At 41.0% G+C, this 17,971-nt stretch overlaps 1 protein-coding gene across 1 annotated transcript in view; it reads right to left on the reverse strand.

Moving 5' to 3' along the window:
* Window positions 1-17,971, reverse strand: part of LOC130094998 (serine hydroxymethyltransferase, cytosolic-like) — an 85,598-nt gene that overhangs the window by 51,309 nt on the left and 16,318 nt on the right. Inside the window, exons 2-4 of the mRNA XM_056261627.1 lie at window positions 2,647-2,789; window positions 2,376-2,491; window positions 1,160-1,320 (exon numbers count right to left, since the gene is read on the reverse strand). Of these exons, the coding sequence (XP_056117602.1) occupies window positions 1,160-1,320; window positions 2,376-2,491; window positions 2,647-2,789 (420 nt within the window). The remainder of the gene's footprint in view (window positions 1-1,159; window positions 1,321-2,375; window positions 2,492-2,646; window positions 2,790-17,971) is intronic.

Here is a 17,971-nt window from a genome sequence, read left to right on the forward strand (position 1 = left end):
AGATATTTGACTGCTGTTTTTTGCTACAAATTATGTAAGAAGAGTAACCGATGATTTTTTGACAAGAGTGCGCCTCAAAAAAATCTGCACCGTTAAAGGAGTTCTGACCTTTGTCACAAAAAGTTGACGCACACACCTTTAATAATTGAAACTTTGGGTTTTCATGCTAAAAGTTCATAATAAAACATATAATATAGTATTTTTCAATAAAAAATTATAATATAATATTATCCTCTAAAAATTATAATATATATATATATATATATTATCCTCTAAAATATAATATCTTTTTTATCGCCTTTTTTATTATATCACATATTTTAGTAGTTATCATAAATTATGTATCATTTGAAAGCTTACAAACTCAGAATTCATCCTGTGAAAACCGTTTTATAATTGAACGTTGCATTACCGTAGAAACGGTACTCTAAATTATTTTATCAGGCTCCTCCCTTTTTGGGCATCATTATATTTCATAATTTATGATCAAAACCTTTTCTAATCTTGACAAAACACATATTGTCAGAAAGGTCTGTGTCTCAAGGTTCCAAATTTTGTGACATAATTGATATTTGGACAGAAAATTATTAATTTGTGAAGGCAGAATATCTACAACTAAATTCAATGGAATTCAATGGCACCCGGTGGCTAATTTTGGTACTACGCCTAAACAAAATCTCATGGGAACTTCAATTTTTGTGATATCAACTTCAAATTTGGAACATAACTTGGTTAGATATATGGCTTTGATTTTATAGTAATTTTAGAGTAAAAATGTATATAAAATAAAAGATATATAGTACAGTATATTTGATTGACTGTAAATTTAAACTTCCATAACTTTTTCATACTTTAATTTTTTGAAGTGTTTTCACTTCAGCAATAATCTGCTGAGTGTTTTCTTTAAAACAAGACCAAACTTGGGTATATATTCCAAAGCATTCTTGAATTACAACCATTTAAGTTTGAATAGTGCATTTGAACCCCCATTCTCAAAAAGGGTGACAGCTAAAGGGTTAATAAAAATACAACTGTTCATTGTTCTCTTGCATTAATAATTTAACAGATACAACTTTTGATTTTTATAATGTCTTAGTAAATGTTGAACTAACATTTACTAAAGAGTTCACTACAATGTTGATTATAATCACAAGGTTACCTTATAAGGCATAGACTCAAAGAAAATAGATGTGGCTGAAATTTTCTTCTTGTCAGTCATGAAGCCATGGGTGAGATGGCCGCCATCAGAAGGATCAAGGCCCATGATCCGCCCATGAGGTTCCACTATGGCTGTGTATACGGCAAAGTTCGCAGCTGACCCTGAGGAAAAAATAAACAATATTTTGAACAATGTCCGATTGAGTTAATGTTTCATACAGTGTTGGGAAGGTTACTTTGGAAATTTAATATGTTACAAATTACAAGTTACCCTATTGAAAATGTAAAAAGTAGTAGGGGTGTGACGAGATCTCGTGCCACGGTCACTTCAATTGTAAACTATTGTAAACGTCTGCTCTGCTCATCCAGCACGAGCTGCAGAGTGCAGAGTCGCACACAGTGTGCAGAAATCACAGTTCATTGATCGCGTGACGAGAGTAAGGCGAGATGAATGACAAAATCATGGCTGATGATTCGTTGCACAACAGAGCGAAAATCGTACTATACACGGAGTATGCACGATCACAAATTAAAAGTGAAATTAAAACGCTCCCTGATGCGCGCAAATTAGGCTACATTCAATAGCCTGTCTCCCATTATTAAATTTATCCTAGCCTGGGTTGTGTAGTTGTAACCACCTCTTGACATTGACATTCATTACAAGATGATTAGTTAAAACATTTAAAAATGCACCTGCAGACTATGTTTCCAGTCATGAATTTTGTCATTGAGGATTTCTTAAAAAGTCTCGTCTCATTCTTGTGAACCCAATCTCATGTATCGTTACCCCCCTGATAAGTAGTGTAAGTAATCACTTTATTAAAGTAATGTAACTTATTACATTTGATTACTTTTCTAAACTTCTAACGAATGTTTTCAACTGTTTTCAACTGCAAATTCAAACAAGAGAGCCTATCAAAAGCATCAGAATAGCATCGCTTTACTAAACGGCCTTTAAATGGCTGGAGCCATTGTGCACATCAATAAGAGGCAAAGCAACAAAGGCAAATGTAACCCCCTTAATAATTGTCAACATTTTTATAAGTAACTAATTTTATTACACAGTTTTTTTTAATAACTGTAATGGATTACAGTAATATTTATTTTGTAATTTAATTACATAAACACGTTACATGTAACTACTTTCTCCCCAACACTGTTCATATGTGACATCATCTCTTACAGCAGCAACAGTCCAGTGACAGAAACAAGCCTACCAGAGTACGGTTGAACATTCACTCCCCATTTATCCGGGTCGAGGCCGTAGACCTTGATAGCTCTTGCCTGACACAAATTCTCCAATTCATCAACATGCTCTGTGCCTTCAGAATATCTTATAACATTAAACAAAATTTGACATTTGACACAAGCCCATTTTTTAATATGTAAGCGCAAAGGGTAAATTACATAATATTAATCTGATTGTCATTACAACAACATAAAAATTGTAATTAAACAGTACATGAAATGTCGTTGCACAATAGTCACCTCTGACTAGGATACTTAGAGTACTTGTTGTTCATGCAGGAACCAAGAGCCTCCAAAACAGCTCGACTAGTGAAGTTCTCAGAGGCAATAAGCTCTAATCCATACGTCTGCCACTGCTTCTCCTTCTTTATTATGTGAAATACCTAGTGCAAACAGAAATTTCAAGAGTTTACACTTACAAATAATCAGAAGGAAATAAATGTATGCGTATTTGGAGTGCTGTCCGAGGGGAGGGCTCTGATCTTGGACTTTGGCTTAGTCCCCCTGTATCTCTGGTTAGGATAGTAACCAGACAAGTGTGAAGAGATGGGGTGGTGGTGGGATGCGAAAATTGTCGAGGAACAAAGTTGAGTCAGCTATGTATATATATATATATAGCCCTTATAGCTCTCTTGTTGATTGGTTAGATAATTTGAATGTGTTCCTCCTGAACTTTGTTAATAAAACATAATTCACGAGTTCACACTTACAAATAATACGAATGAAATAAACGTATGCATATTTGGCATGCTGTCCGAGGGGAGGGCTCTGAGCTCGGATTTTAGCCTGAACTCAGAGTACTCCCCCAAAGAGATGCAAAATGGAACAACGGACAGCAGCCGGGAAATGGTACTGACCCCCCCAAAATTAACGGAGTACGTGGCTGAAGTTTGCAGCGTTTGCAGGGAAGGAGTTATTTGCCAGACCGGGAGGGCTCTCTCTGCATCCGACGGGAGCTCAATACTCACGGCGATCGGATGGGTAAGCCTTGCCGGCCAGCGAACGAGGATGGAGTTTAGACGCTTTGGCCGGGGGACCCTCGCAGCATCCGACGATAAAAAATTGATACTCATGGTGATCAGATGGGAAAGCTCCCCCGACCGGTGAATGAGGAGTTTTAGCTGTTTGACTGGGAGGGTTGGCTACTCGCGGCGATTGGATGGGTTAAACCTCCTATGGCAGTGAAGTGGGAAGTTCTCGACCGTTTTGACTGGGAGGGCTCTAGTGGTGTCCAACGGGAGTTCAATACTCGCGGCGATTGGACGGGTAAGCATCGCCGGCAGTCAAGCGGGTATGGAGCTAGGCTGTTTCGACTGGGAAGGCTCTAAACTGCATCCGACGAGAGTTCAATACTAGCAGCGATCGGACAGGCAAGCACTGCCGGTAGTCGAGCGAGAATTGAACTTTGGCCATTTGGAATGGGAAGGCTCTCATGGCGTCCTAACGGCATGGAGCGGACTTAGCCCTGTTGGCGATAAAACTTAGGAGGTAGGGTGGGCTTCTGCGGGGCTGAGGGTTAATACTGTTGTTAAGGTGAGAATTGTTGGACGAAGAACTTGGGATGGATGAAGCAGGCTTCGGTGTGAGTTGAAGTGCTAAGATGGTTGAAGAGAAGGGTGAAAGGCGGGTGGGGATGAGTAGATTAGCTGATGAGGGTTTGGTGTGCTTTTTTCATGTGGAAGCGGTTGGATCTAATGTAGTTTTTGAAAGCATCCGACAACCAGCGACCAAGTGCTTGAATCTGTTGCTGGGAGAGGCCTTTTTGGGCAGCTGTGGTTGCGGCGCCTATGTGAAAATAATGGCTTGAAAAGTGCTCTGCTGAGATGCCGGATTGGATCAAGACCAATTTGAGGTGCTTTTGAAACCAAAAACGTGTGACGGGGTGATTCGATATCGTCTGTGAAAAGCGGGCCATAAGGGGTTTTAACCTGTGGGTTCCTGAAGTGTAGGTAGGATAGGAGGGCTTGATACGGTAGGATGGGTGACGGGAGATTAAAAATGTAAATGAAATTACCTTTTTTCGTCTGATCTGGCTTACTTTGTTTGATAAAGTAAAAGATGGTTTCGTTGTCCAATATTTATAAATCTGAAATGGTGGGGTAAATTTTAGGGTTAAAATTAGAGGTAATGGCGAGTTCAGAACATCTGAGAAAACTGAAAAAGGCCGAGATGGACTTAGCGTCCAGTGTGCGAGCTGTTTTAATGGAATGGTAGCCTAGGCGGAAGGTGGAGATGCAATTTGATGAGTAGTCTAATGTTAAAGGTAGTCTGGCGTCTGGACAGGTAGGATGGGTTTTTTGGACGCCTTTGATAAGCAGGGAGGTATGTGAGTTGGTTATTGAGGAGGAGGGTGAGCCAAAAACAAGTTTGTGGAAAAATTGGATTCCACTTAATAGCCTTTAAAGACCCACTCCGATGAAAATAATGTTTTTCTAGGTGTTAACATGTTCTTGTGGCATTTTTCTTATGTTAGAGGACATATCTTTAGAAAAATAGGCTCAAAGTTGTATTTCTGAGTATTTCTACATTCAAATGGCTGTGAATCAGTAGCAGACGCAAAAATGCCGTTTGAAATAGACTGGAGTTGTGACGTAGTAACTCCACTGGGCGGGGCCACAAGCTCATACTCCCCGCCACGCCCGCTCAGGTTCTGAGGAGTAGAGAAGACGATGGCGGATCAACACCTATGTGCGGTAGCGGGTTGCAATGCTAAGAGGAGAGATAGTGGTATTAGCTTTCATGCTTTACCAAAACATGTTGCTGTGAGAGATAGCTGGTTGACGTTCCTTGGTCACGGCAATGATAAAAACCACAAATCGGTTTGCAGTCAGCACTTTACAGAAGACTGTTTCACCAACTGGCAGGAGAAGAAAATGGGCTTCGTCAATAAATTGTTTTTGAAGCCGGATGCAGTGCCTTCCATCAAGACACCATCAACTGGACAGCCTGTGTCTTTACCGGTGAGTTTATTTTTTTTTCTGTCGGGAGCTAGTTCAACGATCCCGCCTGTTTGCTAGCACAGTGCGGCCAAAGTGGCGCTTTTCTGTCAGGAGCTAATTCAACGATCCCGCCTTTTTACTCATTAAATCAGCTAACGTTATCTACCGGGCAAAAACCCCAGTGCTGCATAATGTGGCAACTCTCTGTTAACTTAACTTCATCTGTGTTAAAGCGTTGTAGATTATAATGTAATGTAATGCTTTTCACAGGGGCTTTTTTGAAGTTGTGTTTTGTGTTTAATTTTACTCAGCAGCAGGGTCAGATACACACACACAAGCCGTTGCATGTCACTGTGAACAGAGCTCCGATAGTGGCGCTGAAATTGGAACACATACTGTAACAAATAAGTCACTTTTCACCGTCTATCAATCGTCAAAACTAAAGTTTGGAGAACACCGACTGATCCCGTCAGTAATTACATCATTGCATAATGAGAGAGGGCAGCCAGCCTCCTCCAGGAGGGATGAAATATCGAGGCTCCGCCCACAACGCAGAGGCGAATTTCTAATGAGCTACTGCCGCTCTGCTGAAGCAAAGTCCCAGAAAACGGCACAGGTTTTGTGATTTTGGCTAAAAATGGCATAATCATAATTTAAAGACCACTGGGAATGTTTAAAAATAGCTAAAAAAAATGATCGGAGTGGGACTTTAATGGAACCGATTTGGAGGTTCTTAACTGTGTTGAGATATGAAATGAACTACGTATTCACGAGTTTACATGTTAATGAAATCTGATGTAATATTACAATGTGTATTTGGCTTGCTGTCCGGGAGGAGGGCTCCAAGCTCAGAATTCGGCCCGACCAAGGGGGTAATCCATCGACCGGAAGTTGAAGCTGGCCGGGTACCGCCATCTTGTAGCAGAACTTCACTTGCGTTAGCATTTCCATTGACTACCATTCATTTTGGCGTCACTTTGACAGCGAATAACTTTACATCTGAGGCGTTTAAAGACTCCATTTGTCCATTATTTATTTCTAAAGAAACACGACAATGTATAAAGGGCTCCATTACCTTCTATGTTACATTATGGCCCCGTAGAAACAGTTTTAGTAAAAATAGGCTAACGATTGCGTCATAACCACTCGACTCTCTGTCGCGCTGTACAGAAATTACCGTACAGACAGGAGGAGAAGCTCGCAAGCAATCGGCGGGACGTCCTGTCAAGGGAGAAGCCCATAGATAATGAGTCCATAAAAGCAACGGAATACTTACTCCTGCTCACTCACGATAAAGGACTCTTTGCTCAAGTTCCCCGTCTCTGCAAGATTAACGTTGGCAATTTTCACGCACAGCTACTAGAAGATTCACGTCTGTAAGACAGGTTGCTCACGTCATCAAGCTTAGTTTGAGTCGGTTTGAGTCTGCGCGTCAGGAACGGAAGTGCTCAAAAATCGCTAAAAATGGGCTTCAACTGAGTTCCAATGAGATGGCTCTGTCCATTTCTTATACTGTCTATGGGTCCAACCCCAGAGTACTCCCCCCATAACCTTAGAGGTCATAGGTAACTATGAGCGGACCCAGCCGAATGTGGGGTGAAGGGGTGGTGGTGGGATGCTGAGAAATAAGTCATGAGACAGGAGGTAAGGGAAGGCTTTATTTATACTGGCTTCTTCTTGTGCTGATTGGATGATTACCTGAACATGCTCCTCCCGAACTTTGTTACATAAAGCTTAATTTAGTGAGAAGAGAAACATCTTCTTTAAAACATCTCAATGCTGTTAGGTAAGATTGGAGGGTTCTGGGGGAAAAGGCTTGAAAATGGAGTTGAGAGAGGAGTAGAGCAGTGGTCTCAAGGGGTGATTTATGGGAAGATTAATTCTGAATAGTGAGGGTTGGAGTCCGCTTTTGGAGCCAGCTGTTTGAAGTTCTGATCAAATCTGCACTTGCTGACGTTGCTGGTGACAGGGGGGCGGTTCCGAAGTGATGGCGTTTAGAGGTATGGGCATCTGTGTTGCTGAAAACAGAGAAAATGGTGATTTCCAAAATGGTGAGTGTTGGGAGGGAGAAACTCCGGGGCCGAAGATGAAAGCCGAAGCAGCCTCACGCTTGGGATGGCCCCTGGGGCTTGGATAGCGACAGGGAAGGAAAAGGAAGGCTGGGGTGGAAAATATACCGACTGGGCCTGCGCTGCTAGCGGAAGAAGCCTCACGCTAGGGTCTGCTGTAGGCCACTGGTGGGGAAAAAGGTTAGCGGTAGCAGGGGCAAAAGGAGAAGGAAGTATTGTATTGACGTACAATTCGTATAATCCGGGTATATTTATATGTCTTGAGAAATGGACGTCAGCGCTGATCAGTGCTTGCCTTAGAACTAAGAACTGTCCATTTCTCGATTGCAGGTATGGTTGGATGGGCCAGGGTGTATGAAGACGCAGAGGAAGATGGAGGGTGTCTCTCCGGTGGAGGTCATGGCAGGTCTAGGCGTCTTGGAGTGTGGAAATCGGAACGGATGGGCTGGCGACCGCGCAATGGAGGAGTGTGGTACAGTGTGGGTGCTCCTTGAATTGCTAGAGTGCAGAGGAGTATTCTGGGAGTAGAGGGACTCGTCATCGGACGGGAAGAATTCAATCTCTGACATAGCGGCTATTTGGCTGGTCCAATGCCGAAAACCATCGAGGAACATAGGTGAGTCAGCTATGTATATATAAAGCTAAAAAGTTCTCCACGCATTATCCTGCAGTTAATGAGAAAAGTGTAATTTATTGGCGCACTATATTGACTGCGTATTGAGACATATAAAACTGTTTAGCTAGATTTTCAACCAATCAGCATCGAAAATGTAAGTAGGTCACAGCCAAAATCAAGTTAATATCACTACGCACATGTAAACATGGAAGAGGACGTAAGCAGCGCATCTTCATCTGATAACGGGGATTAAGCTCAATTAACACCCGTAAAGTGTATTCTTCATGTCGGAAAAGATGGTTGGAAAGGTCCGCAGCCCTACTGAAGTCCGATGGGAAAAAATCAAGCAATGTGCGAAGGAATGGGTCAAAACGTCAGACACTACGGAGCTAGCTATTGATCCCATACTGCAGGTAAGTTACTTTCATAACATATCAATATTTGTTCATTATTTTTAGGTGATGCTAATTTACAAACTTCCCGATCAGAATCCCGATAAAAACATCGACATGATGAGAGACGTTGTCCTCCGTTGCTTGATCTGTTATCTGGGTGAAAAAGAGGATGACCTCATCCAAGAGTATGGTGTTTTGAGAAATGTATTTGTACATTGTTTTTATTTATAAAAATAGAAATGCAACTTAAACAATAATCTTTTTTTTCTAATTAAATTATATAAAGCTAATGTGAAAATATTTAACACAAAATAGATTTTTGGCAGCCACTATATGAAAAAAGGTAACACTTTATTTTGATGGTCCACTTTAGACATTCTACTGACTATAAGTAACTGCAACTACATGTTAACTTACTCTATTAACCCTAACCTAGCAGTCTACTAATACTCTCAGTTAGTTGACATGTAGTTACTATGCCCCCCCCCCCCCTCCCCCTCCCCCCTCCCCTAGTGTCACCAAATGTAATTTTAAATTTATTTTATTTTTTCTTCCTTAATACACCCTCTGTCATTGGTGAAACTGTAAATGTTATTGTGACAGTCTTTGTCTTTGTGGTCCACTGAAACATAATATTTTTATGTTTCAGTGATTACAAAGAAAATAAACTATAATGGTTTACTTGTAGTTGTCTTAGCATTTTAAGCTGTTATAAGACATTTTTACAACCGTACACAAATCAACTTTATAATTATGGACAGACTTATAATGAGACAGACGAGATAAAAATACTTCTTTAATGTTTGTTTTACAGTGACAATGGAGATATCCTGCAGCACATAATGAAAATTGCCATCTGCAAGAGGGATTCTCAGGAGTATTTCAGCATCATCTTGGAGGGGATGCAAGTCATGGCTGGCTTGCACAAGTCATATGCTGTTCTTCTTGGACTCACGTATGCACTAAACCTCACCTACCCGAAAAAACTGAGGCACACTTTTGAGGCCTTTCAGAAGCTCTTCTTGGAACTGGATGTTTGCAAGTTTTCCCTGAAATTACTAACACTTAAAAACAAACACATGACTTAGATTGAGACAATGCATTATGACCAAGTTCTGGTGAAAAAAAAAAAAACTGCATTGATTGATGAACGTTTAATATTGTTCTACATACAAGCTTTCAGGAGGTACAAATTGATATGTTTTGCTACAAGTTATTCACAAGTTTTAGTCAAGAATGTGACTTTTCCAACAGAAATTTGTATGCACATGTTTTTGTGTAACAAAATGATCTTTCTCAATGACATGGAAAATGTTAGCATTTTTTTGCTTTTATTTTTCATATCTTAAAACTGCTGTCTTACATTTTATATAGATTTGTTTTATTTGTGCAACAATACAGAATAAAAGCATGTTTGATAACAAAAAGTGCATTATGTATTCATTATTATCTTAACCTGAAAAAGGCAGTAAATGTTATAATTAAATAAATTTCATTAATACAAACGAGTAAATTCTGCTTGATTTATTTGTGAGACAACTTAAATTAAAAAAGCACATTCCACTAATAATATTAAATTCATCATGTGCCATAGACTAAATAATTTAGGAAATTTTACTTAATTTATTCAGGTAGATTTCACACACACACAAAAAACCTTAATCTACTCAAATCAAATACGTGTAATATTGTTACCATATTTTTTTTAAGTAGATAGCATGTAATATTTTTTACAGTGATGCAGTGCAGTTACTGCTCGTGTATGTGAATTGACAATTCAAATGTGTTCTTTTGAAAAGTGTTTTTTAAATATATTATATTTTGGCTGAATTCTATTTGTTATTCAGATTTTACCTCAAATATTACCTTTGAATTGGAACAACATAATGAGAAGTAATTGGGATGCTAATGCTACAGTAGAAGTTTTCTTGATAATCTTATCATGTTTACTGTGCCTAGATAGCAACTTCAGGTATATCACACATTTCAAACTGGTTTATTTTGTACCTCAAGTGGTAATTCGGCATTTTTGGGTTTATATGATAAACAGGTTTGAAAGTGCAAAATTCCCTATTTTTTCCCTTTTTTTTCAAAATGGGCACCTTTAGCATAATTTTTCTCAAAAACTGCAAGGTTGTGTGCGGAGAACTTTTTCCTAAGGAATCTCTATATATTTCTGATGTTAAATATAAAAAAATTGGGTAGTGCCCCACATGGTGGAACGAAACACTCAGGGCCCTATTTTAACGATCTGAAACGCAAGTGTCAAAGCGTAAAGCGCAAGTAACTTTGTGGGCGGATCCCGGCGGCGCTGTTGCTATTTTCCCGGCGGGATAAATGCCTCTTGCGCCTGGCGCAAATTTAAAAGGGGTTGTTCTGAAGTAGCTTCATTATTCATAGGTGTGGTTTGGGCGTAACGTGAAATAAACCAATCAGAGCGTCATCTCACATTCCCTTTAAGAGCAGGCGCGCTTGGCGGATTTGCCAGGCGCGCGCCAGGAGCGGTTCACAGCCGAGGAGAGCAACGTTCTCGTCAGGGCCGTAAAACACAGAGAAGTGACATTGGGGATGGAGAAACCCACCCAAATTAACTTCTGTTAAACAGGCGTATGATAATTTGGGGAAATGTGTAAGCTACATGCTTTTATAATAAATTGTCTATCTATCTATCTATCTATCTATCTATCTATCTATCTATCTATCTATCTATCTATCTATCTTATCGTAATAATGTATGATTTGCAAAAATGAAAACTGCTGCTTAGATGAGAGAATCAACGTGTATGCGCGTTGTGCCCACGCTACATTGATTATGGCCAAGCATGCGCCCTTAAAATAGCATAATGAACAACGCGCAACGCGCCACTGACTTTAGACTAGTTTTTTTCTGGTCAGTGGCGCAATTGTTTTATAGAACAGCAAAATAGCATGAGGAAAAGTTTGCGCCGGAACACGCCTCCTCTTTGCGCTGAACCGCCCCGGGGAGCGCAAGTGTATTTCTTAGTTAACTACGTGCGTCTGTGGAGGGAAAAGTCCGCTTTGCGCGGGTGCAAAATAGGAATGATACATGCGTCAGTGTACAAAGTCATTTGCGCCGAGTGCAAGATAGGGCCCACGTTCACCAAGACGGGGAGACAGCGCCGGGCGACTTACGCCACTATCTGCCAATGGATCGTGGATGCCTGGGCTGATATATCAGTCTCAACTGTGATCCGAGCTTTCACGAAGGCAGGAATAATCTCTTTATTCAGCCAGCTCACATACCCGTATTTACTTCCTGTTTTCGGCCGAAGTCCACAGTAGTTGATTGTCGAGTTCGCGCGCGCGCGCGCGCGATCAAACCTCCTCCGTGTGTTCAACATCTGATCCGGATGAACTATCCATTTGACTTGATCTGATATTCTCAGAACACCACACAGCACCGTCATCGGCTGACAGTCTGAAGTTGCGTTCCATTCGACAGGGTCCCTACACAAGTGTTCACTGCTCCCTACTCCCTGAGCACGGTATATCAGTTGAAGTGGACTTCACTGACTTCCTGTGAAGTGATGTATCGATGTTCCCTTATTCCCTATGCCGTTTGCAGTGCCCTTCGAACTGAACATGTTCGTTCCCTTCGTTTTGGAATCTCACTTAAGATGGCGAAATACCCTGTGAAGTCCACTTCACAGTCCACTTACGGTCGAATGGAACGCACCATGAGTCTCCACTGTTGCTTAGTTACCAATGATCGCGCGCGCGCACTCGACAGTCGACAATCGCCTACTGTGGACTTCGACCTCAATGACACATTAAGGTTGTTAAGAGGCTAAAAGCAGGTTTAAAACTTGTCCCGTTTAAGTCAACAGGGTCAGGGGATCTCTGGATAATCCGTAATTTGTTTGTAATTATAAAACGAAAATACCGTTTTTCTGTTTTTTGTTTCAAAACGAAAAACCAAATAACCGTTTTTGGTGTCAGAATCAAAAAACGAAAAACCAATTAAAACCGGCCCGTTTTTCGTTTTTGGCGATAATTTTATCGTTATTCCTTTTTGAACAAAGAATGAAGAGAGTCTTTGAATTTCAGTCAATTCGTTTTTCGTTTATAAACGAAAAACGGAAGTCACGTGGTCTATTCCTTATTTGGAAGCGAGAGTAACTGGTAACACATTCAAAATAAAAGTAACTATAGTTAGGTGATTGTAGACTAAAACTAAACTAATATAACGTTTTTTTAGTACAACTAAAGTAGCACTGGGTGTGAAAAAAGACTTTTGTTATCTAAAATAAAAATTAAAACTAATAAAATAATAACTCTGGCTGTTAGGGAGAATTATCTGACATCTGTTTCCTCTACAAATTTGGACATAACCTTAAATAATTGAACATTTGATCTCACTAGTCTTGAACAAAATAAACCCTTACGAGTCAAAACCATGGTACAAAATTACCTTCTCTGTCCATCAGCCATATGGTTAGTGCTGCACCACAGCCTGAGGAGCTGGATACCATGTTGCGCCAGACACATTTTACATTTAACAAGAGTATTACTCCTTTGTTTTATTATTTATTTAATTATAAATTGATTTGGGGATGGGGGCCACAAAAACCACACAACAGACACCACAGAGAAAGGACAACACCAGTAAGAGAACGGGGATGAGGCAGAGAAAAGACACAAAAAACCCCACAAAACCAAGAGACAACCAGCCAAATAACAGCAATAAACAGCTAACGTAAGAAAACAACTGAGGGAGAATCAAAAGAAGAAACAGTCAAGCAAATTAAATAATTAAATAAACACAGCACAGCCATGAGAACTAGAATAACAACAATACATTTAAATAAACAACTTAATGAAAAGCATAAAGAATAGTTCTACCTGTGACAAAAAAAAAAAAAAAACTAAATTTTTTTGGGTGAATGTTCAATTTTAACCATAAACATAATAGTAGTATTGTTTGTTGGGCTGGTGATAAAGGAAAATCAACCACTATTTGTACCCTGGTCACTCTTTTTAACAGTTTCCATTACACTCCATTTAGTGGCACTTGTGTCCCACTATTTCCAACAGAAGCATTACTAGTGACACTGGGTGCCGCACTTGTAGCACCAAAGTCACAATTAGTCTTAGTACACACTAATTTCAATATCCAATTCCACAAAAGTAATGCCACAATTCAAAGATGTGGCTTACCATAAACCATGATGTAAATATCTGAAAGTGACAACAAGGCCCTTTTATGGTGCCGGAGGAAGGAGTGGTGTCCTGCTTTGTCCTGCCAGTCCAGCATTTATTTGAAGAGAGAGTGATGGTAGGTGACTGGGGCCAGTCTTGCTACTATCATCAGTCCTTAAACCCTGCACACAGTGCACAGGCTCACATCCTCCAGGTATTGGGGAAATCTGGGAGGCCCTGACATGAGTAGCAGGGAGAAAAACTAAATGATTTAACTTAACTTTTATTTTACTTTACACAAGTACCAAGAGTACAGAGCACTGCCTTTCCCTGGTGGTTCATCAAACAGAATTAAACTCAAAAAAGCACTAAAAGATCTGAAAGTCCCAGAGCTAGAGATCATTTTTGACTGAGTAATGCTAGGTTTCACACACAAGTAGGTCTACATAACTAATGAGAACTACAAGCTGCATAAAAAATATTTAATCTACTTAACTAACATAATAAGTATATTACACTGGAGAAAAATGCAAAGGAAAATAAAAAGTATACAACTTTATAGATTTGTTTTGGAAGAGTTTTGTTTTGACACAGAAGGGGTAACAGTAGATGGTTGAAGCTGAGAGTTTTTAGCAGCTAGTGCCATAGAAAGAGGAGCTGGAAGGCAGGTGAAAAGGTCAAAAGGTCAAACCTTTGTTGCTTGTTGTCATAAATATGTTACAAAACTAAAATGTGAATTAAATAATAGAAACTTATAAATAAATAGGCTGCCTGCTATCCTAAGCTACATATAAAATGAGTTCACTTGTCTTAATCTGAAGTTACAGAGGTCACCAATGGTCTTACAAATGTTTAATTTTATTAAGAGTTATTATTTTATTAGTTTAAATTTTTATTTCAGTTAACTAAAGTGTTTTTTTCACAACCAGTGCTACTTTAGTTGTACTAAAAAACGTTATATTAGTTCAGTTTTAGTCTACAATCACCTCGCTAACTATAGTTACTTTTATTTTGAAAGTGTTACCGGTTACTTTCGCTTCCAAATAAGGAATAGACCACGTGACTTCCGTTTTTTGTTTATAAACGAAAAACGACTAGACGGAAGTTCAAAGACTCTCTTCAGTCTTTGTTCAAAAAGGAATAACGATAAAAATGATCGCCAAAAACGAAAAACGGACCGTTTTTAACTGGTTTTTCGTTTTTTGATTTTGACACCAAAAACGGTTATTTGGTTTCTCGTTTTGAAACAAAAAACAGAAAAACGGTAGTGTAATGTGGGTGGCGTTTTGGGATATTGTCTTGGCAACTAATTATTGAGACTGATTGAGAAATGAGAAACACCGGGGCGGGAGTTGTGTATTGAGAGGCTGGGTGTGGAAAAGGTTTAAATGGGGTGCAAAAGACGAGATAGCGGGCTTGGTTCGGTTTGCATTGTGGATAACAGGACGGCGGTACTCACCTTTATTTTGGGAGGGGGGTGTCGTTCGCGGTTGGATAGGACCGCCGGCGATGAAGATAGATAGATAGCGGGTGCGGGGAGAGAGTATAGAGATGGGAAGTTAGGAGTGCCGCCGCGACTGTGCGGAATGCTGATGCTATCGCTCGGCTGGACTTTGCCCTTTTTGAAATGGACTTACGGTGGGATTTCCCCTTGTTTGACTGAGACTGCCTGATACCAATCATCGTGACGACATCGCTCACATTTCTCGTCACGGAACGGTGTGGGCTACGTGGAATCCCCCCCCCCCCCCCCCGCAGTTTTAAGATTGTGTCTGTTTTAAACTAAACTAATGTATTAAATAAAGTTGTGCTTCATAATAATAGAGGGTGATAGTAAAGGTGGGTGGGACTGAAACTGGGAAGGTTTAGGGAACAGTCATGGGTACCATTTTACACCTGCATGAAGTTGAGGTTTTAAATGAGTTTGAAGTGCCACTGTAATTGATTCTGGGGTTTGTCACTAATGAAGTGAGTGAATACACGTAGTGCTCTGTGTAATTCTACGGCTTTTCCAGGTTGTGTTTAGCCTGTCCTTGCAGTCCCCTCTATCAATAAAACTGTTTGATTGAAGCTGTGGTGGTGTGTTGTCTTCTGGTGCCAGATCATACTGGCTAAATTATTACACTGGTGGCAGCGGTGAGATTTTAGGGGTCATTATGTTGGACCCAGAGGGGGATAACACACCATCGGCTTCTTTTGATAGGGTGCTAACAGGGCAAGGTTCAGTGTCTAGGATGGCGACAACACGACCAGTGTTTATGCCTGAAACTTTTACAGGAGTTAATCGTGATTGGTCAGATTGGATAGGACAATTTGAAATGGCCGCTGAGGTGAATGGCTGGGACGATAGCTTGAAGTTGAAGTTCCTCTCCTTATTGTTATCTGGAAGGGCTCGAGACATTTTTTGTGGATTATCAACTGACTCTCGAAGCAGTTATATAGTATTAAAAGCATCGTTAGGGAGGTGTTTGGAGCCGTGTGATAGTGATGATTGGAACCGGGCCAGTTTTTTAGCCCGTCGGCGATTGCATAGTGAGACTGCGAGGGAATTTGGCAATGCTTTGCGCCGGTTGATTACTAAAGCTTATCCCGCTGCTGATAATAATACACGTGATCTATTTGCCCGTGACCATTTTATAGAACACGTGGGGAGCGGGGATTTGCGTGTCCAACTTCGCAGTGCAAAACCATCCACCTTGGAAGAGGCTGTCAATTTGGCTTCTGAATTAGAATTAATCCGAAGTTTGGAGCGAAATTGCCCTGTTGCAGATACTAAAGTGCGGGTGGTGTCAGAAGGTATTACAGATAATAAGCAAATGGAGACACTTTTGGGAGTGGTTGAAGGGTTGAGGCAGGAAGTAAAAACTTTGCAGCAGACAGTTCAGTCACTACAGGCTTGTGTTGAGATGCCACCATCTGGGAGGCGAAATGGTTCCTTTGAGACTCGGGGACAGATGGGGTGGGCTACGGACCGGTCATCTCGTGATCGAGAAGCCTGTTGGGAGTGTGGTTGTAACCGTCATTTACGTCGAAATTGTCCCTATTTGCAGGGAAACTAGAGGGGGCAGGCACAGAGGGCCAAATGCCTACCCCCTCATTAGTGAAGTCCACGAGATTGGCCCTGTGTAACCAACCCAGCTCTGGAGTGTATCTCAATGCTAAAATAGGTGGGTCTGATGTACATCTGTTATTGGATACGGGGGCGCAGGCCTCAATTATCCCGAAACATGTGTGGTTACAGTTAACAGAAGGGGGGTGTCAGTTGTTCGATTATGGGGGCGAAGCTTCTGCAGCTAATGGGGGTACTATGTACATTCTAGGCCGGTGGCAAACTATTTGTCAGTTTGGTTCCCTAGCATTAATAAATGAGTTTCTTGTAGCGGATATATCTACCCCTGATATTTTGTTGGGAATGGATTTTCTGCTTAAGTATGGGGCAATTATTGATTTGAGGGAAAAGTGCTGTTCAGTCATGGGTAGGAAGTTCCCTTTAATTTTATTAGTGGATGCTTGTCAGCCTAAGGCTGTCACTGTTCAAATAGACTCAATAGTACAGCCGCGTAGTGAAGCTATTATTTCCGGGGTAGTAGAAGGGCTCCTTGCAGGACCGATAGCTGGGATGGTGGAGCCTTCCTCCACTTTATCAAAACACTGTGACCTTTTAGTGGCTCGAGTCGTTTGTAATGTGGGGCAAGGGGTTATTCCTGTTAGAGTGATTAATGTAACGGATAATCCTCTCACCCTTAGGCAGGGGACGAAGATTGGGATCTTGTCTACAGACGTAGTAGTTGGTCCTGAAGCAGTGGCTTTCAGCCAACATAATGAGATGGAGGTGCCCGTAGGGTGGTCGGTGGAGGCTCTCTTAAGGCAGCTGGGGTTAGACCAAAAGGGGCTGTCTCTGGTTGAAACGCAGGCCATCCGTGGGTTGTTGGGGCAGTATGCGTCAGTGTTTAGCACAGGGGATCATGATCTAGGGCGAACCCACCTGACCTTGCATCAGATTAATACGGGGGAGGCAAAGCCAATTAAGATACCCCCACGTCGAGTTCCGTTGCACTTGCAACAAGAGGTACATGATCATATTAAGCAAATGCAAAAAAATGGGATTATACAGCCCTCATGTAGTCCATGGGCGGCTCCGGTTGTCCCAGTAAGAAAGAAGGATGGTAGTTTGCGCTTTTGCGTAGACTACCGGAAGCTGAATGATGTTACAGCTAAAGATGCCTATCCCCTTCCCCGAATAGATGATGCTCTTGATAGTTTGACTAATGCAAAGCTATTTTCCACTCTGGATCTTGCCAGTGGTTACTGGCAGGTTGAGGTAGATGCTGAAGATAAGTGCAAGACCGCTTTTTCCACAAGACATGGGTTATTCGAATTTAACGT

Source organism: Rhinichthys klamathensis, unplaced genomic scaffold (assembly GCF_029890125.1).
Source record: "Rhinichthys klamathensis goyatoka isolate OS25496 unplaced genomic scaffold, OSU_Roscu_1.1 h1tg000184l_1, whole genome shotgun sequence".
NCBI lineage: Eukaryota > Metazoa > Chordata > Actinopteri > Cypriniformes > Leuciscidae > Rhinichthys > Rhinichthys klamathensis.